Raw genomic sequence first — 19160 nt, 5'->3', positions numbered from 1 at the left:
GTTGTCTTTTTAAAAGGCCATGCTGAAATGCCCGGATCCCATGAGTTTTTTTCCCAGAAGTGAAAGCGGAGGGCCACTTGGTGTCCTCAAGCTGTAGACACAGCTTTAATCTACATGGAAAACATCATCCTTGAGGCTGAAGTGATACCCTGGAGGACAGGGGCGCAGAAGCAACCCTTGCACCTATCACCATCAGCTCCCAAGTTCAGGTCCTCAAGGAGATGCCCTAGAGACCTTCTGTGAGGTAAAATGCAGGGCAGGTAATGCTCCTGCCTTTGCCACAGTTTGGCTCCACGCCTCCATCTGCAGCCAGCCCGGTAAGGACCGGGTCCACGCATTCATTACACATGCTTAAGCAGGCCTCATTTTAAGTAAACATATTATACACAGTCAATAGAAATGTGTTCAGTCATGCTAACGAACACAGGGAGAGCACACAACACTTTACTAAAACAAACAGCCTTCCGGTGGTTAAGTGCTGTATGGACTGCGACAGGCCATACTTTAAATTAATTTCAGGAATCTCATCTTTTTGGCTGACTTCATGGAATCTAAGCATTAAGTACTCTCAGGAGATGCTGGGCTGACCGTGAGGATCTTGGTCCCCTGGGAAGTCTTTGAGAAATGGTCTTTGACCAGGCGTGCTTATGCACATGATGCAGACAGAGCATAGGACCCACTGGACAGCAACTAGGGAAAACATGGGGACTGGTTCCCCAGTCAGGCCCACAACAGCCTCCTGACTGAATGAGCCCAACAAACAGAAAATTCAGAATAGGAAATCCCTTGTGGCTATGCCATATATCCATACATAAGACATTACACATCAGTTAGCTGTTAAAAATGAACATCAAAGGAATCTCTAAAACTTTGAAATCCTTAGGGAGAAAGCAGACCAGGGTTGAATGCAAATCTACAGGGCGATTTTAATTTGTAATCAGAGACCTCACCTAAGAAGAGGCAAAGCCAGCAAAGCAGACATTTACAGAAGTGCACAGGCTTGCTAGTAAGTAGCGAACTATAAATTAAATACAGTTAAACAGTGTAACAGAGTAAGAGGCAGAGCACGGTACTGGCAGGTCTGAGCAAACAAAGCTACCATAAGGCAGGGAGACACCAGCCTGGTGACGAAGCTTATCCCCACAGAGCTCATTCGGCTGGTAAGCCCCTGTGCGTGAGGGACCGTGGGGTGATCAGGAGATGGACCAGTCCTGCCGCCTTGTCCTCAAGGAATGAGAGAAGTAGAGATGGGGAAAAGCTGAAAGGGACCAGAGTGCTCCGGCAACATCACAAGGCAGGGAGCAGCCTTCTTACCTGACGAATGGGTAAACTGAGGCAGGGGAGCTGCTTGGGGTTCTACAAGCATAAGCATAAATGACCACTAGGGCACGGGAACTAGAGTCCGGGTTGGTCCCAACAGAGGATTCGAAGGTAGACAGGGCCCTTCCTTCAGTTTCCCACTTGGGATACAGATTCGGGTCCTCTTGTTCGTGCAGCGAGCACTTTATCCTGGGTCCTTTCCCCAGCCCAACATGACTATGTGTAGGAATTACGAGAAACAGGGAGAGCTATGCAGAAAGAGCCAGCCAGTGGGGGCAGGGAGGTGAGGACTGGGAAGCAATGTCTCCATGTGGTGATGAAAGGACCATGGTGGCAGGCACCCTGGATTGTGTACTGTAAATGGGTGAATTATCTGGTATTTGAATTGTATCTTAATAAATCATTACTAAAACAAATCCTGCTACATAGATACATAAATCTAGACATGCAAAGTGTTTAGTATGTGTGTGCTTATGCATGCACATGTGTATGTGTTTATACATGCATATACATGTGTACACATGAGTATGTTGTATGTGTGTATGCGTGTTTATGTATGTATGTGTTTGTAAAAATGTGTAGTATATGTATGCCTGTGTATATGATCTGTGTGCATGTATGTGCACGTGTGTATATATGCACATGATTACGTGCATGCATGTATGTGTATGTGCATGCATATAGTATGTATGTGTCCACATGTATTTATACACATGTGTGTATATGTGCATGAATTTTCATTTGTATGTATATGTGTCTGTGGGTACGTGCATGTGTGTGTGCATGTATGTGTATATATGTGTATATGGGTGTGTTCTTGCTTTTGGCTATGATGTAGTCACTGTGCCTTATTTTTCTCATATTAAAATAGGCCTAACACCCATCTCTACTGAGGTCTCCTAAAGGGAAAGTGACATCATGAGGCTACAGCATTTAACATGGGGCCTTACACAAAACATAGCAGATATCAGTGCCCTAATAGTCATTGCTAGGATAAAACACCCTGGCCAAAGGCAACTTGAGGAAGAATGGGTTACAATTCCAAGTTAGAGTCTACCACTGAGGGGACACCAAGGCAGAGAAGAGACTCGAGCAGCTATTCATGTCCCATCCAGTTAAGAGCAGAGAGAAACAAATGCATGCAACTTCCTCCGAGTTTACGTTTACCTGGGCGCCTCACACAGCCCAGGACTTCCTGCCCAAGGAAGGTGCCGTCTACAGTGGACTCAGTCAGTTAATCATGGAATTCCCCTGCCACCCGAACGTACCCAGAGGCCAGGTAATCCTTCTAAGGTGATTCTAGGGATGTCAAAGAGAGAGTTAAAGCCAACCAGCACCATAACATTTCGCTAGGACACAGCCTGGCGAGCAACTGGATGGGCCAGTGAGGGGCCACTGCTTTGCTGAAATAAGTGCACTGGGGGCGGCTGAGGAGACAGGGAAGCTGTCAGTGTGAAATGGCAGCAAGTGCTACTCCAGGAATGTTCACACCATGGAAATTTGAAAAAACTCACACATAAAAATAACAACAAAGAATGGTACAGAATTCCACAAAGGAATCCCACAGATAGGGATCTGCTTTCTTATCCCCTGTTTCGCTGCTGTGGAGTGGGCTCATGAGCAGCTGTAGTGTCAACTTTGGAGTTTTGGTTTCTTAAAAAAAAAGGAAGTATTAAATATTACAAGAATGTGTGTTAGTTCTAACCCCAGGTGTAGGGATCTGACTTATGATTTGCTTCATGTTGTAGGAGAGGCAAGGAGAGGCGTGTTTTTGCCGGCTGAAGATAGTTTCTATGATTGTATGACATTTGGAATTCTGGGAACTTTTCAGAGTATACATAAATGCTACGGCTCCTAGAGGCAGGGCTGGTAGCTGCTGGTCCACTAGGGAGGCTGTTTGTGATTTGTTAGTAGCCATGGTCAAAGAAGAAACAAAAGGAAAGAAATTAGATGTAGGGAGTCTGTCTCTCTGTCTCTGTCTCTGTCTCTCTGTGTGTATGTGTGTGTGTGTGTGTGTGTGTGTGTGTGTGTGTGTGTATGTGTGTGTGTGAGTGTCTTTGTGTGTCTCTGTCTCTCTGATCTAGTGACAGAGTGAAATGGGGGGGAGGTGAGATAAAGGTCAGGAAAAGAAGAACCAACAAAGTAGCAAAGACTAGCTACAAGTAATTACCAATAAAAGAAGTTCCTGGACACCCTAATAAAGAAGCTCAGATACACAAGGCTCCCTGACACCATCTTACCAGCCCTGCTATTAGAATCAGCACTCCAGGACCAGAGCCGACAGCACCTCAGGATCCTGAGGCAGCTTTTCCATTTTCAAGTTCCCTGCGGCTTAGTTCAGTGCAATGTTGTTCAGTGGTTGGAGCATCCGGTCTAATTTAAATTTGGGGGGGGGGTTGATTTAGTTGTTGCTGTAGTTGTTTTGTTTTTTTTAACTAGACAGAGTCTCATGTAGCCCAGGCTAACCTCCGAACTTCTATGTAGTGAAGGATGACCTTAAATCCTGATTTTCCTGTCCCCAATCTCCCAGGTGTTGGGACAACTGGGTCCAATTTAGGTCTTGCGTGCTCTAACTTAGAGTCTTTCTGGGTCCTGCCTCTTTCTTGTTTACTGTGCGAGCCCCAGACAAGGCATCCTTTGGTCTCTGCCCTCCCTCCCTCCCTTTTGCTTCAGGGTCTTGTGCTAAGCTTGGCTTCAGCATCAGCTGAGCACAGACCAACTGTCCCTAGACTCCCTGCTCTGTTCTTGAGTGAGCCCAAGCGCAGGAGGCAACAGTCTAAGACTCTGCTCCCTTGCAGGTAGGGACCCACACACTCTTCAGACACACAGAGAACCAAGGTGGACGTTACAAGTGGCAGGCTTCCTTCATCCTCTACAGGAAGCCCCCTCACATATTTCCAGAGAGACATGCACAGAGGATTTGAAAGCCCACTGGATGAAGAAGGGGGCTGCTCCCAAGGCGAGCATGCTAAGTGCTGACTCACGCGTATCCACCGTCTCCTGGATGGGAATGAAGCCCACAGGCAACGTGTCCTTGACGTCGATGAGCTTCATGTCCACCAGCACATTCCCCAAATGACTCTTGGGAGGAAAAGAAAAGACACAGACTGTGAATTGGAACTTGCTTCAGTCTGCTTGCAGTCCTGGCTTCAGGAAGCATGTTTGACACAATGGCCACGGCAGCTTTACCACAGAGGGTTAACTGGAGAAGATGATACCAGCATTTACCAGGGACTCTAGTGTACCTCAGAAAGGAGATTTCATCTGTGGAATCTCAAAGCCATTCGGCAGAGGGCAGGCGTGCCCATGTCCCTGGAGTCCACAACCTCTCAGGGTTGGAGCATCTTAAATAGAGGAGGTTCTGGGGTGCTTGCAAGGAAGGAGCTGCATCTAAACTGAATGAGGTCTGATCACACACCTAAGGGGTTGCTAGTCACAGACTGACAGTTTTAAGTTACAGGATACATTTTGCAAAATCCCAAGAATCATAAACTAACGGAATGGCAGTCTGGCCACCTCTGGATCCCACGCCTTCTGAGATAACTTGCTAGGGGAGCTCTTAAGAGCTCCTGTTTAGTGCTGGCAGAGGGGCCCGCAGTGCACAGTTTCCATAAAGACATCTTTGAAGATGGTTGGTGGCGCACCGCTCTGTAATTGCAGGAGAGAATTCTTTGCAGACGCACCGGCCTTTGCAGCCTTCACTTCATGCTACAAACAGCTCTTAAGAAATCTGCCCTCATCTTAAACATGAGGGCTGTTGTGGAGATTACGTTCGTGTCTTCAGAGTCATCTCAGCCTAGTCAGAGCCAGTTAAGGCAAGAATAATGGGTTCTCAGCCCAAATCTCTCCTGTTAGGATTCCAGCAATGTGCTGTGTGTGCCCACTTTGCAGAAGCACTGTGTCCCCCAAAGCCCACTGAATGCATGCTTATTTCCTTAGTCTGCAGTCCTGGACTAACATCTAAGGGGTCAGTCCAGGCCCCACCCTCCCAGGAACCTCTCGGGCAGTGTCCCCTGTTGCTTAGAGACGGACCCAACCTCATTTCTGGGCTGGGGACCCGGATCCATGTCCATCTTCACAGCTCAGGCATCGCTGGGTCCACACAGGGAGTATCTGCTTTCTGAATGGAGCCAGACGCTCTCTCTAAGACCCTTCCTAACTTTCTGTCAGTTTATAATTGGACACTGTCATGATCTGAGTCAGAATGGCCTCCACTGCCTCACACATTTGAATACTTAATAATCAGAGAGTGGCACTATTTGGAAAGGAGTAGGGGGTATGGCCTTGTTGGAGAAAGCGTGTCGCTGGGGATGACCTCTGAGGTTTCAAGAGGCCTTGCTAGGCTAATCTCTGTCTCTCAGCTGGAGATCAGGAGGTAGCTACTGCCGCAGTGGCCATGTGTGGTGCCGTGCTCCCTGCCATGATGGCCTGGACTGTAAGGAAGTCTCCAGATTAATGCTTTGCTTTGTAAGAGTTGCCCCGACTCTGGTCTCTTTGCAGCAGCAGAGCAGTGACTAAGGCAGACCTTATGCAGCATCCATCCATCTACCACCACGAAAGACATCTTTAAGAAACCACTAAAGAGGAACCAAAATGTTTGCTCTGACTGCTCACCCAGGCTGGTATAGTTCTTGGCACACAGTAGGGACTCAATAATTATTGGCTAAATACATTCATGTTTGAGGCAAACTTTTCAACAGGCTGGGTACTAGCAATCAGAAGCCAAGTCAGACATTCTCGAATGGCAAATTGAAACCACATCACCAAAATTCCCAAAGTTTATTATCAGTTATTACGGCCTATAAGTAAAACATGCCTCAAGTTGAAATTCGGAAGTCAGAGTGGCAGGTGCGGCCTGTGGCCAGCACATCCGTGACTGTACCATAGACATCTGTCCTCCTCTCTCAGCGTCCCTGTGCTTGCCAACGGTGCTCAGGTGGCTGGGGCCGGGGAAGACTATGCTCCGAAGTGCGGCATGTGGGGAGTGGGCCCTCTCTAATGTGGGACAGACTCCTGACCACACACGGAGGCCAGGCCCAGCTGGGAACAGGGAAGTAACGGCTGTCTTCCGAGCAGCCCAGTCTAATCTTCTGTCCTCTGTCCCCCTCCCCTCGCCCTCCCCTGCTCCCAGGCAGCCACTCTTCCACGTCCACTGCTCTCTGCACTGAGAAATTAACAACTGGGCATGCTCTGCTGCCCCATAGACGGATGGGCATTCATCAGTATCATGCCTGACTGTCTTTGTCTTGACACACTGGATTCCATGGATGTCAACTGCAACCACTTAGCCACCTCACCTCTGTGCTCTTGAAAAAAATGCCTTAACCATAAAACCGGAGCACTGGTGGTGCGGTCTCTTTACAAGTGCTGGGAAACCTTTCCTTGCACGCAAAATGGGAGGCTGCCCCGTTGAAGCTTCCTGCAGCCCAAGGGTGTGGCCCTATTCCATGGGGCTGCCACTCTGCAGGGTCCCCCTACCCCCACCTTCTTTTATATATCATAGGCCTACTACACCATTAATTTTCCTGGCTCCCCTCCCCCACCTGTGCTCTCTTTCATTTCCTCCTCATAAATATGAAGAACGTATTCCCAATCCTTGCTGAGCAAATGATTCATACCGGGAGCCCGGCGCACACTGACTCAGGGTATTTATATTGTCTCTGGTAGCCAGTGTTTGCTAGTATACTGTAATTATTTCTGACAACTTTGCATTTAAGGTAGCCACAGATAACCAACTTAATATTCGAATGTTCATAAATCCTTCTGTTTAACATCCTCCCTGCCCAATCTACGCACATTATTATTACAGGTAACACAGAAAGTGCAGGCCATGAAAAGTGCAATTAATCTCACTCCTTCCCCAGGAAGCCATGTCACTCTAAAGCCAGGTTTCTATATTAATGGCCTGATTGGGGGAAAGGAATTTAGGATTCAAAGGAAGCTCCCCAAACTCCTATGCTGGGAGTCTCGAGTCACCTAATTAAGACTTGGCCTGCTCAGGAGATCCCACACCTCCCAGATGGTTGTAAAATGCTGCTATGCCAAGCCTGTTCTCTGACTGTAGACAGGACAGACAGGCAGCCGCTGCCGCCGCCACAGTGAGGATGTGCCTTCAGGGCTGGCAAGTGGGCTCTGTCACTCCCAAAATTTGATCCCAATGCAATTCTTCCCTCTGGTTTGTTGTTTGGAGGCCGTAAAGGACACATCCATTCCTCTTTTGGTGCTGAGGATGGAATTGCTAACGCATTTCCCCAGCGCTGGACACACACACTCAGGCTTCAGCTGAGGGCAGGGCTTCTCTTGCTGCCCTCCTGGCAGCCTTACAGTCTTATCACCCCCAGAACCCAGCTACTGATGGGGAGCAGTTCCTGGGCTGAATCCAGGGCCCATGCACACTAACCAAGTGCTCTATCATTGGCTCAGGCTGAGCACTGTGCTTTTTATAATCCACTCCAAACCAACGAGTCCAGTGCCATCCCTGAACCACAATGGACTTGCTGCCCTAGCTCCCAGGGCTTCACAAACTCCCGCCTAGAAGAACAATAGCTCACAGATTCAGGAGCAAATGTAGCAGGTCCCAACGTAAGTGACCCAAGGGACCACGGCTATCCTTTGAGGCCAGCCACACTGCCCAGGGCTGTTGGGCTTTTGAGATGTGAGGACCTGGTCTCTAGCTTGTGGGACTGTGAGGGGAGGTTGGGGAGGTGCAGCCTTGCTGGAGGAGGATCATCACCGGCAGACTCCGAGAGTCAAATGCTAATAGCACTTCTAGCTCTCACTCTGCTTCCTGGATAGAAGCTCTCAGGGTCCTATACTAAATGCCATGCCTCCCTGCCTTTATTCCCCTAGGACCATAAGCAAAATATATCCCTCCTTCTATAAGTTGCCTTGATCATGGTGTAAGATCAGAGCCACAAAAAAGTAACTTAGACAAGGTGTCTGACCAAGTCTTCAGGACTCCCTCCTGAGAGTCCAGCAGCAGTGACCCCACTGGTCCTCCACAGGATGTGGTGATCAGCAGACAGAGCAGAGACAATAGGAAGGAAAAGCAGAAATGGCTTCCCAAAGGCATTCGGGTAGACCCCTGGGACAGAGGGCCTGAGGAGGGTGCATAGGGCACACGAGGTGCAGGAGGGAGGGAGACCTGATAGGTCTACTGTTAGCTTCATGAACCCAGCATCTGTGAGGTGATGGCACCTCACTCCTGCTCTGTGGGGGCCCCTCAGGCTACAGTGAACCCAAAGGATGTTGCAGACACAGCACAAGCCCTGTGCAGGTGTGTACTCTGCCTCAGCTGCCACCATCCTGCTACTGAAAATGCATTCAGAGGCTGGTGGTAAGACGATTCCCCTATTCAGTCATAAACTCTTACGTTACAAGCGGCAAGTGTGCTGCTCTCATAATTAGAGGGGGCTTAATGGAATAACTTTGCCCCTCATCCTGAACACGCTAGGAACAAGATTCAGAACAAAGGATCACCGACAAGCAACAAGTGCTGTGTGATGGATCGTCTCACAGTCCACATTCAGAACTGCTGAAGGGGGAACCTGGACCTGACAGCGAGGTCCCAGGCTATAGAGTTATGATGAAGAGACGAGCTGTGAAAGAGAAAGAGGCTCTGAGGGAGAGAAGGGCTTTGGCTGTGAGAGAGAGGGAGGCTGTGAGGGAAAGGGAGGCTATAAGGGAGAGGGAGGCTGTGAGGGAGAGAGAGAGGGGGAGGCTGTGAGGGAGGGGGAGGAGGTGAGAGGGGGGGAGGGTGAGAGGGAGAGGGAGGCTGTGAGGGAGAGAGAGGCTGTGAGAGATGGGGAGGCTGTGAGGGAGAGGGAGGCTGTGAGAGATGGGGAGGCTGTGGGAAGAGGGAGGCTGTGAGGGGATGGAGAGGCTGTGGAGGGGATGGGGAGGCTGTGAGGAAGAGGGAGGCTGTGAGGGAAAGGGAGGCTGTGAGGGACAGGAGGCTGTGAGGGAGAGGGAGGCTGTGAGGGAGAGGGAGGCTGTGAGGGAGAGGGAGGCTGTGAGGGAGAGGGAGGCTGTGAGGGAAAGGGAGGCTATGAGGGGAGAGGGAGGCTGGGGAGGGAGAGAGAGAGGGGGGAGGCTGTGAGGGGAGAGAGAGGCTGTGGAGAGATGGGGAGGCTGTGGGGGGAGAGGGAGGCTGTGGGGGAGAGAGAGGGGGGAGGCTGTGAGGGGAGAGAGGGCTGTGAGAGATGGGGAGGCTGTGGGGAAGAGGGGAGGCTGTGAGGGATGGGGGAGGCTGTGAGGGAGAGGGAAGCTGTGAGGGAAAGGGAGGCTGTGAGGGGACAGGAGGCTGTGAGGGGAGAGGGGGCTGTGAGGGATGGAGAGGAGGTGGGGGAGAGGGAGGCTGTGAGGGAGAGGGAGGCTGTGAGGGAGAGGGAGGCTGTGAGGGAGAGGGAGGCTGTGAGGGATGGAGAGGCTGTGAGGGGAGAGGGAGGCTGTGAGGAGAGGGAGGCTGTGAGGGAGAGGAGGCTGTGAGGGAGAGGAGGTTGTGAGGGAGAGGGAGGCTGTGAGGGGAGAGAGAGGGAGGCTGTGAGGGAAAGGGAGGCTATAAGGGACAGATGCTGTGAGGGACAGGGGGCTGTGAGGGAGAGAAAGAGGGAGGCTGTGAGGGAGAGGGAGGCTGTGAGGGAGAGGGAGGCTGTGAGGGAGAGGGAGGCTGTGAGGGAGAGGGAGGCTGTGAGGGAGAGGGAGGCTGTGAGGGAGAGGGAGGCTGTGAGGGACGGAGGCTTGATAAAGAAGGTGTCTTTCATTTTTCCACTTGGCATGTTTTATATTGTTGTTTTTAATTTTTAACTATAGCCTATATTACCATTACATTTACACTTAGAAATTGGTGAAAATGTTTCCAAAAATAAGTATCTGAATTAGAAGGGTCATTAGACCCACCAGAGGGTTATGATGGGGAGCAAAAGTGGTCATCTTGGGAAGAAATGAGGTACAGGCTGGCCTCATTGCTATTGGGGACAGCTTTAAAGTTCCGTACTTCTTGTGCTCAGGTACTGAACACCAGTATAAAAGGAAGAGTTGTGCACAGGGAGCACCTCTTCCTAACGCTGAGACGCCTCGTGTGTCACAGAAACAAGGCCATGCTGTGTCTGGGGACAGTCATGGGGTGTCATGGACCCTCCGCTAAGCTGGTCTACCCTTTGCCAGATGCTGTCCATCCCAGCAGCCTGGGAAGACTCTCCCATCCTTAGTGCCCCAGGAGTTGTCACTGAGAGAGCAGCGAGGGAAGCTTCCTGGTGTCCTTTGGAGAACACATCTTAATGGAATTCACTGTGCACTTGGGGATGTGGTTAATAATGTTGTTAATAAATGAAACACAGTGCTGGCTGCTGATTCTACCCTGTTCACTGAAACCACAGATAAATTAATACAACAAGGAACATAAACCACGCACGAAAAGGAGAGGAAGCCCCAAGCACAAATGTAAATTAGCCCTGCCCACTCAGCAGACGGGAGCCACCGCCAGACTCACGTTTTCTTTAGAAAATGATCTTGTGAAACACAGGTATCTGGTAACCTTGGACTTGAATAAGCCGTCCTTCCAGAGGTCAGCGTCCACACCATCTGCTGTCTGTGCAACCTGCAGCGGAGAGATGGGAAAGAGAGTCACAGGTAAGGCGAGGGGACCGGAGCGTGAGCCCGCGGCCCTCTACCTGTTCCAATTAGCACCGGCCCCAGCTCTCCTGGCATCTCATTAGTGTGCCACACTCGGCCCGGGAAGAGCACCTCCAAAAGGGAAAAGGGGAGACTGTGAAAAATACAACTTCTAAAAATACTGTCCCCGGGGACGCCATTGATTAAAGACACCCTGACAGAAATGGTTCTAATGAGCAAAGAATGGCTTTTGTTGTAATGGACTGGGAAGGGACTGGACGGTCAGCACATTAGACTGTTTGTTGCTGTTTACATGGGGGCAGACATAGGGCACAGAAGAAGGGACCCCTGGGCTTGAAATGCACCTGTGAGAGGTACACCCTTGGAGGGGATGAGGTGACCTCCTGCCCTCAGCAGCGAGCCAGAGGGAGCTTCAGTCAGAGAGTTCTGTTGGGGGTGGGGAGGTAGGCCAGGAAACTGGCTCCACACCACGTCTTCTTGAATCAAGCTCCCAAAGTGGAATTCAAGGTCAGAAACTATGTCATGATAGGAAAATAAACTAGACTCGGTTGACTCCATTTCTGGTCTCAGTAGGAAGCTTCTTCTCCATTCTCCTCCAGGACACGATCCCGAGTAAAGTGAGCCTTTATTTACCTCACTGGGCAGGTGGTAATAGCATGACATCCAGCGTTGAGAGCCAGGTACAGAGTTGACAAGGGGACTAGAGAGAGGGTCCTACAACTCCCTTCCTACCTCACCCAACTGCCCAACATCACAGCAGAGAGGCCAGGAGACCCGGGAACAGCTTCTCATGTGGGCACCAACATAGAACAGGCTCCGAGCAGCTCGTCTTCTGATTGAGCAAAGGCCGTGCGTCTAAGAACACATGGGGAAGTGGCCCTTGAGCTGCTGAGCTCCTGGCCATCATGGTGGACAGCCAAAAGTGGCTCTGTTCCCACGAAGCCACTGTAAACGGTCAAAAGCCTCTAACACTGTCACAGGAGCTCTTATGCATCCCCAGGCCCACTGCAGCTGCCACCCTGGAAGCTGCCTCAGAAAAGCCAAAGGCCAGCCAACAAGAGGAAAACGCTTATTTCTCAGACTAAATAACTGTCAGTTAGCAAATCTGAGGGAACAGAAAAGAAAGGTCATTATGGCAAGAGGGACCTGAACGCAGTGTGAGAAAGGCCCCAGAGAAGCAGCGGTTAGGCAGTGTCCTTAGCTGCCGTCACCCTGCACAAGGCTGGCACTTCTCAACCCACTCCCACAGGTTGACCTGAATGTCTCCCCCAAGTCAGACAAGCACAGGGAAGAGGATCAGGACCCCAGCCAGGGAGCAAGCAACATGGAACTCAGAGGCAGATCTGAACTTGAAGCCCAGCAGCTTCAGTGAGCTCATGTTCTATGTAAAGTGGGCATGCTACCTTCCCCAGGGGTCGCGGGGATGCTACAGATGCAAGGCACTTGCTGGTGAGCACCTACGACGATGACTGCTTCTAGACCAAATGTGAGTATGCTCAGGCTGGTGTGAAGTCAGGCATTTAACCCGGTGTCACACCATCACGCACAAGGCCTAACCTGTCCCGCAGTGGTTAATTATGATCTCTGGTTCCAAGACTCCTGCACCATCTCCGGGAATCAATCTGCCCTTTCAGTCATGAATCTTCCCTACCATCTACCAGGACCAGAAGGTGCCAGTCTGTGCCAATCACTGTGCCTGACACAAACAGGCTCAATGGGTGCTCACTAAAGGAATGGGTGGACAAGGCAACCATTCATCCAGAGCTGTAAGAAGTCATTCCTCATGCTGCTCCCCAAGCAATATTGCTCCCAGGATTAAACCCAGCAAGCAAAGCAGGAGGCTCGCCCACCCTCCACTCCCCAGCTCACCGCTCTACAGGGCACATGCTGCCTAATATCGAGGCCACTGCCCTGGGCATTGACGCCAGCAAGGCTGCTGCTCAGTGCCTCTAGCTCTGAAGGAGGCTGACTTGTCCCGAGAGCCCAGGCTGGGAGTCAGCAGGTGCCCCAAGGGCCAGTTCTTTCAGTTGAACCCAGTGTCTGCCCTGCCACAAGATGTGACTGCCGAGTAGAGACTTATCAGAGATCTGTGACACTGCCTTACAAGCGGGTACAAGAACAGGAAACATCTAAAGCAAGTGACTCAAGAAAGAAACCGTATCCTTGAACTACTGAGGTACAGCAGCAGAGAGAAAACCAAACCAAACCAAACCAGCTCTGCCTGGCAGAGCAACCGACACTGGGAAGACATTTTTCCTCATAAGCCTTTGTTAAACTTTCACGATTTGCTTCACTTTGAAGTTTTAGGTTTTTGTTTTGTTTTGAGACAGAGCCTCACTTTGTGGCCCAGGCTGACTTTAAACTAACTTTCTTTTCTTTTCTTTTCTTTTCTTTTCTTTTCTTTTCTTTTCTTTTCTTTTCTGCCTGCCTGCCTTCCATCCTTACTTCCCTCCTTCCTTCCTTCCTTCCTTCCTTCCTTCCTTCCTTCCTTCCTTCCTTCCATCTCAAATGCTGTCCCCCACTCCAGTCCCCCGCCCCTTCCTCAGAGTTCCTCCTCCCATCCTGACTTTAAACTCTTGATGATCCTCCTGCCTCAGCTTCCTGAGTACTAGGGTGAGCCAGAAGCTTTTCCTCTTTGAGACAGGGTCTCTCTGTAGCCCTGGCTGGCCTGAAACTATGTAGGCCATGGTGGCCTTAACTTCAGAGACCCACCTGCCTCTGCCTCACGAGCACTGGGATTTAGAGGCCTCCACCGAACTGTGCATGCATGTGTTGGTTTGTTAAATAAAATAAAGGCACATTCTAATTTGAAGTCAGAGAGCTGGAGAAATGACCACAGCTGTGGTAGGAGAGTCACTGGCCCTTCTGATGGCACATGATCTCATGATACTAGATGGTATCAACACATTTCCCAACTGGTGATTACGTCTGAAGGCACATGCTGCTGATTCCAGCCTTCTCCATTGCTAGCACCCACCTGTGGGTGCCCACCGTTGGAGCTGTAGAACCCAGGGAAACCCTGAGAGGGGGTGACAGGGACGGCAGGGTTATATTGACCTCATAGGCCCAGCTTCCATTTCTTTCTTTGGCTGGGCTCATGGGTTCAGTCACAGAAAATAAGCCATCATCAGAGAGCTTCAAGCAGCCCTTTGAGCTATGTCCCAGCTCCCTGCAGCTATCACATACACCTAGATGTGAAGGACCAAAGCCACGTGGGAAACTATACTGTGGCCCAGTGTTCCCTTCAATGTCCAGACTGGAGTGTGGTTTCCATTGTGCTGTGAGAGGTGGGGCCTAAGGGGGCCTAGGTCAAATGGGCTCTGCCCTTGGAGAGGGAGTCAAGATGTTACTATGGGTAGGTGGCTGTGGCAGGAGGTGTTCACCTCATACATTTCCTCTGCATTTCCATCATCTCCGACATCTGCTACACTAACCCACCACAAGAAAGCCTTTGTGGGACATGGCTCTTCCACCTTGGGCTTCCTAGCCTCAAGACCCCAGAGCCAAATAACTTCTATTGTTTAGAAACATCTAGTCTGTGGATGCTATAGCTATAGCAGCTGAAGACAGACTGAGACAGGGTGACACACGTGTTCATGCCAAACCATTTCCTTATTTTATAGGACCTGGATCAAGGAGGATGCTGACTGATTTAAAAGATCTCTACATGCAGGTGTGACCCAGGATGTCCCAGAGAGATAAGTGCCATAGATTACCAGGCCAGAGGCAATGGGAGGAGCAAATTCACTGAAACCAGGAAGACTCTGAACTACATCTCTGGGTGAGAAAGCACATTGGTCCATCTGAGGCCTGGATTCCCTTTTCCCTCAGTTTCTTCTTACCACACAATATTTATTCTCCTTAAATTGTCAGTATAAGTAATTCATGGACCACTGCAGTGCACACAGAAAAGCTATGAGGGGATAAAATTACTGTCTGAGTTATAGATGAGGAAACCAAGGCACAGAGAGTGTTGGCTGCACAAATACAGTGCGTTCACGGGATGACATATGCCTATGGGGCTATGCCCAGGATATGTTACATAGAGGGAAAATTGCTTATCAAAACACACGAGAGAATACGTGCAGAGAGCTTTCATATGACAATAGGAAAAAGCAAACGCTCTAGTCTGAAGGCAGGCTACGCACATCACCCAGCAACGGTACAGAGCCACACAAAGGGTGAGCAGCCCCTGGCCTTGGCTAGTTATTGATCTCAGAGGGGCTCCACTCTGTCAGAGTGATACTAACACTTCAAGCAGAGGCTGGTATAATCAATGCAAGTCCCTAAGGACTGGCACACCCATCACTGCTGTGGGACAAGAGGGAAGACCAGAACCCAATGAGAGGCCTCTTCAGGTAGAGGCGCTTGCTGTCAAACCTGACCACATGCATATGATCCTTGAGACCCACTGGTATATGGAGAGAGCTGATACACACACACACACACACACACACACACACACACACACAGCTGAGACTGGGGATCTATAGAGATACACAAGACTAGGTAGCAGCCTGGAATGGCTCAGTCAGAAGCCTCAGTAGGACAAGCATGAGGACTGGAGTTTGGATCATCAGAACCCACATGGATAAAAGCCAATGGATGTGGAACCCAGCCTGTTGCTCCAGCTCAGTGCATGGGAGATGAGGTAGGGGAATCAATCCCCCAGCAAGCTGGCTAGGCACAGGCTAAAATTGCAAGCCCCAGATTAAGCACACATGTACATACACTCATACACACTCACACACAGAAACATGCAAACACACACACACACATATTCATGTAAATAAATATCTAACAACAGAGAGAGCATTTTAAACCATTCCTTTGCTTTGCTTTTTTTTTTTTTTTTTTTTTTGATCAATGAACACTTACTGCTTTTATGGAAAAACAACAATTGTAAGCTTTACTTGATGAGGTGAGAAATTGAGAAAATCCTGTGAATGAACCGGTGCCCAGCTAAACATCTAGGATGCAGAGGGCTCGCCTGAGGGGGAGCACTCCCCAGGGAACCCAGTCCACACCTGGAAAGCCCACCCACGACTCAAAGGTGAGTTTGGCAGACGGGGCAGTGGGAGGTGGAGGGGGGCAGGAAATTCTGCAGACATTCCCGGGGCAACTTCTGGCTGATGCTGTGAAGTTCAAAGGCTTCAGACATGGCAGCTTGGCTCAGGTCTGCCTGCAGAAGCCTCATATCCTCGTCAGACAAGGCTGAGCTCGCCAGAAGGCAGGGAGTGCGGCCGGCCCGGGTGAAATCAAGGGCAGGCTGCACCCCTGGCTTGCATCATGGACTTCCGGCTGCGCTTGTGTCATTCAGAACTTTGGTTTCTTCGTGGAGAACTTAGGTCAGCCACAGACCTTCTGCTGAAATGTCTAACACCTCTCAGAAATGAATGTGCGGCTCTGTCCTAGAGACGGGAGTTTCTGCCAGCCTCAGGGCAAGTTTCTCTCCCACAAGACACAGGACACCTCAGCTTTCCCATCCTTCATGCCCTGGCTGCCTTTGTTCTTTTCCCAGACATGTCTTCTCTGCCTTGGCTCCTACCAGCCCTGACATAGCTCCGAGATGGAATGCTCTTGTTGTCTGGGCTGAGGCTGGAGGATGCCCCCATCACACAGCCTCTGTGAATCCAGCAGGCAGAACCGGGACTTTTAGAATGAGTTGTACTGAGTTCAAGTCCTGGCTCTGCTGCTCACAGACATTTCCCAAAGTCATACTGACTCATTCCACCTCATCAAAACATGGAAACATTAATGAGTAGGCCCCATAGGATTATTTGAAAGGACTGGATCAAACACAGAAAATCACTTATCTACTCTGAGATTCCCCATCAGATCTGCTGTGACAGACAGACAATAGCAACTGTTGCACAGGCACGGGCAAAGTGGAACCCTGCTGGCACTGTAACCTGGCACGGTCGCTGTGGAAATGGTAGGGTGGTTCCTCGTGGTATCACCACAGGACTTAGTAGTTCCTCCTCTGAGTATGCACTCAACAGATCTGAACACGTGCACACAAAACATGTTCACTAAGTCAGTCACTGAATGGTGGAAAGAACATAGATGTCCACTGACAACAGGACATTGTGAGGTTATCCACAGTGGAAAATTACTGGACCACGAAAATGCAATGGAAGTCCCAATCTAACAGGCCACAGAAGCACCATGATAAGTAAAACAAGACAGCCACAAGATACACTCTGCAATTCTGCTACCCCAGAGGAGACAAGTCTTAGGGATAGAAAGGAAGGAGGTGGTTGTTGTCAGAGGTAAGGGAGGCAGGGAACCCAGGGGAGCTAGGACAAGGATCTACAATTAGATATTGGTAATTGCTGGCAGCTCTGTGTATATTCTAAAGTGGACTGAACAGTAAACCCTGAAAGGATAAACCACAGCATATGGACTATGTCAACAAAGCACTTACCAGTCGGCCTGGCACAGGACACACACTCACTGTCTCTGGCCCTCAAGTCAAGGGTCCTATTTTATCAGTGGACATGAGCCCAAAGACTAAGTAATATGCACTCAGATCTGCCAAATAGCAGAACTTAAAAAATAGAACATGGACAATGACAAGATTGGCGCCTGGCGTGGCAGAGGTCACACAGCTTTCCTCACTCAGTGCTTAAATATCAGCTACAGTAGCCTCTGGGGCTGGGCAGGATAGAAAGAAGCAGAGCCTTAATCCCAGCAGAAACCCTGGAGGTGCAGCACTGCCCATGGCCCTGAGGAAGCCCTGCCTGGCAGGGAGAAGCAAATACACAGAAGTCAGCAACTAGGACTCAGGAGACACTGCCAGAGAGAAGGGGCCTGGCCCAGAAGAGCTTAGCTTTTACCACACCCAGACGGCCAGGGCAGAGCCTCCACAGAGCTGTGGAAATAGTCTGGTGGCCTAGAGAGTTCCTCTCAGCTGGTGACCATGCAAAGGAGAACCATTCCTCTTGGTTCTGGAGCATCTGGGGATCCCACAGGTGGAAGCAGCATAAAGATACTGCTGAGGCCACCACAGAACGAAACAGCTACGTCAATCAAAACTGGAAAACCTTCAGCAGAAAATAAGAGATCATCTTTGCTTTAATAGAAGGAGGTATTAAAGAAGCAAACATGTGTACAAGGGTTCTGATTTATTGCTCACGGGTGAGCGTGTGACAGACCAGATGAGACCCTCAGGTGTCATCCCTTAAGTGCTCCCCCAGGTTTATTTTTGAAATAGGGTCTCTCATTGTCCTGGAAGAATCCAAGTAGGCTAGCCTGGGTGAAGTAGGCAAGCCTGGGTGAAGTAGGCAAGCCTGGGTGAAGTAAGGATAGCCTGGGTGAAGTAGGCAAGCCTGGGTGAAGTAAGGATACCCTGGGTGAAGTAAGGCTAGCCTGGGTGAAGTAAGACTAGCCTGGGTGAAGTAAGGCTAGCCTGGGTGAAGTAAGGCTAGCCTGGGTGAAGTAGGCTAGCCTGGGTGAAGTAGGCTAGCCTGGGTGAAGTAGGCTAGCCTGGGTGAAGTAAGGCTAGCCTGGGTGAAGTAGGCTAGCCTGGGTGAAGTAAGACTAGCCTGGGTGAAGTAAGGCTAGCCTGGGTGAAGTAGGCTAGCCTGAGTGAAGTAGGCTAGCCTGGGTGAAGTAGGCTAGCCTGGGTGAAGTAGGCTAGCCTGGGTGAAGTAGGCTAGCTTGCATGGAGAATGAGCCTCAAGGGTACGCCTGTCACTGCTTCCCTAATAGTAGGCTTAAATGGGCATAACTACCACACCCAGATTTTAAAATTTATTATTATTACTTTTTGAAAAAATTTACTTATTTTTTGTATATGATTACATGGTAGCTCTCTTCAGACACACCAGAAAAGGGTATCAGATTCCATTACAGATGGTTATGAGCCACCGTGTGGTTGCTGGGAATTGAACTCAGGACCTCTGAAAGAGCAGTCAGTGCTCTTAACCACTGAGCCATCTCTCCAGCCCCTCTTTAAAAAATTATTAGTCCTTACAACCACTGACAGGACTATCTATCCAGCTGTAAAATCAAAAACCTCAAACTATAAAGGACACCTATGCTGACTAGTTTTAAATCAACCTGACACAAGCTAGAGTTAGTGGAAAGGAGGGACTTTCAATTGAGAAAAATACCTCCATAGGATTGGGCTATGGACAAGCCTGTAGGGCATTTTCTTAATTAGGGAGTGGGGCAGCTCATTGTGGGTTGGGCCATCCCTGGCT

At 49.9% G+C, this 19160-nt stretch overlaps 1 protein-coding gene across 2 annotated transcripts in view; it reads right to left on the bottom strand.

The window, feature by feature from the left end:
• Positions 1-19160, bottom strand: part of Mvb12b (multivesicular body subunit 12B) — a 159481-nt gene that overhangs the window by 102335 nt on the left and 37986 nt on the right. For both annotated transcript variants that reach the window (XM_032902692.1, XM_032902691.1), the window contains exons 3-4: positions 10811-10918; positions 4305-4401 (exon numbers count right to left, since the gene is read on the bottom strand). In XM_032902692.1, the coding sequence (XP_032758583.1) occupies positions 4305-4401; positions 10811-10918 (205 nt within the window). The remainder of the gene's footprint in view (positions 1-4304; positions 4402-10810; positions 10919-19160) is intronic.

Source organism: Rattus rattus, chromosome 5 (assembly GCF_011064425.1).
Source record: "Rattus rattus isolate New Zealand chromosome 5, Rrattus_CSIRO_v1, whole genome shotgun sequence".
Lineage (NCBI taxonomy): Eukaryota > Metazoa > Chordata > Mammalia > Rodentia > Muridae > Rattus > Rattus rattus.
The sequence above is the reverse complement of the archived record's forward strand: the minus strand, read 5'-3'. Positions and strand labels throughout refer to the sequence as shown.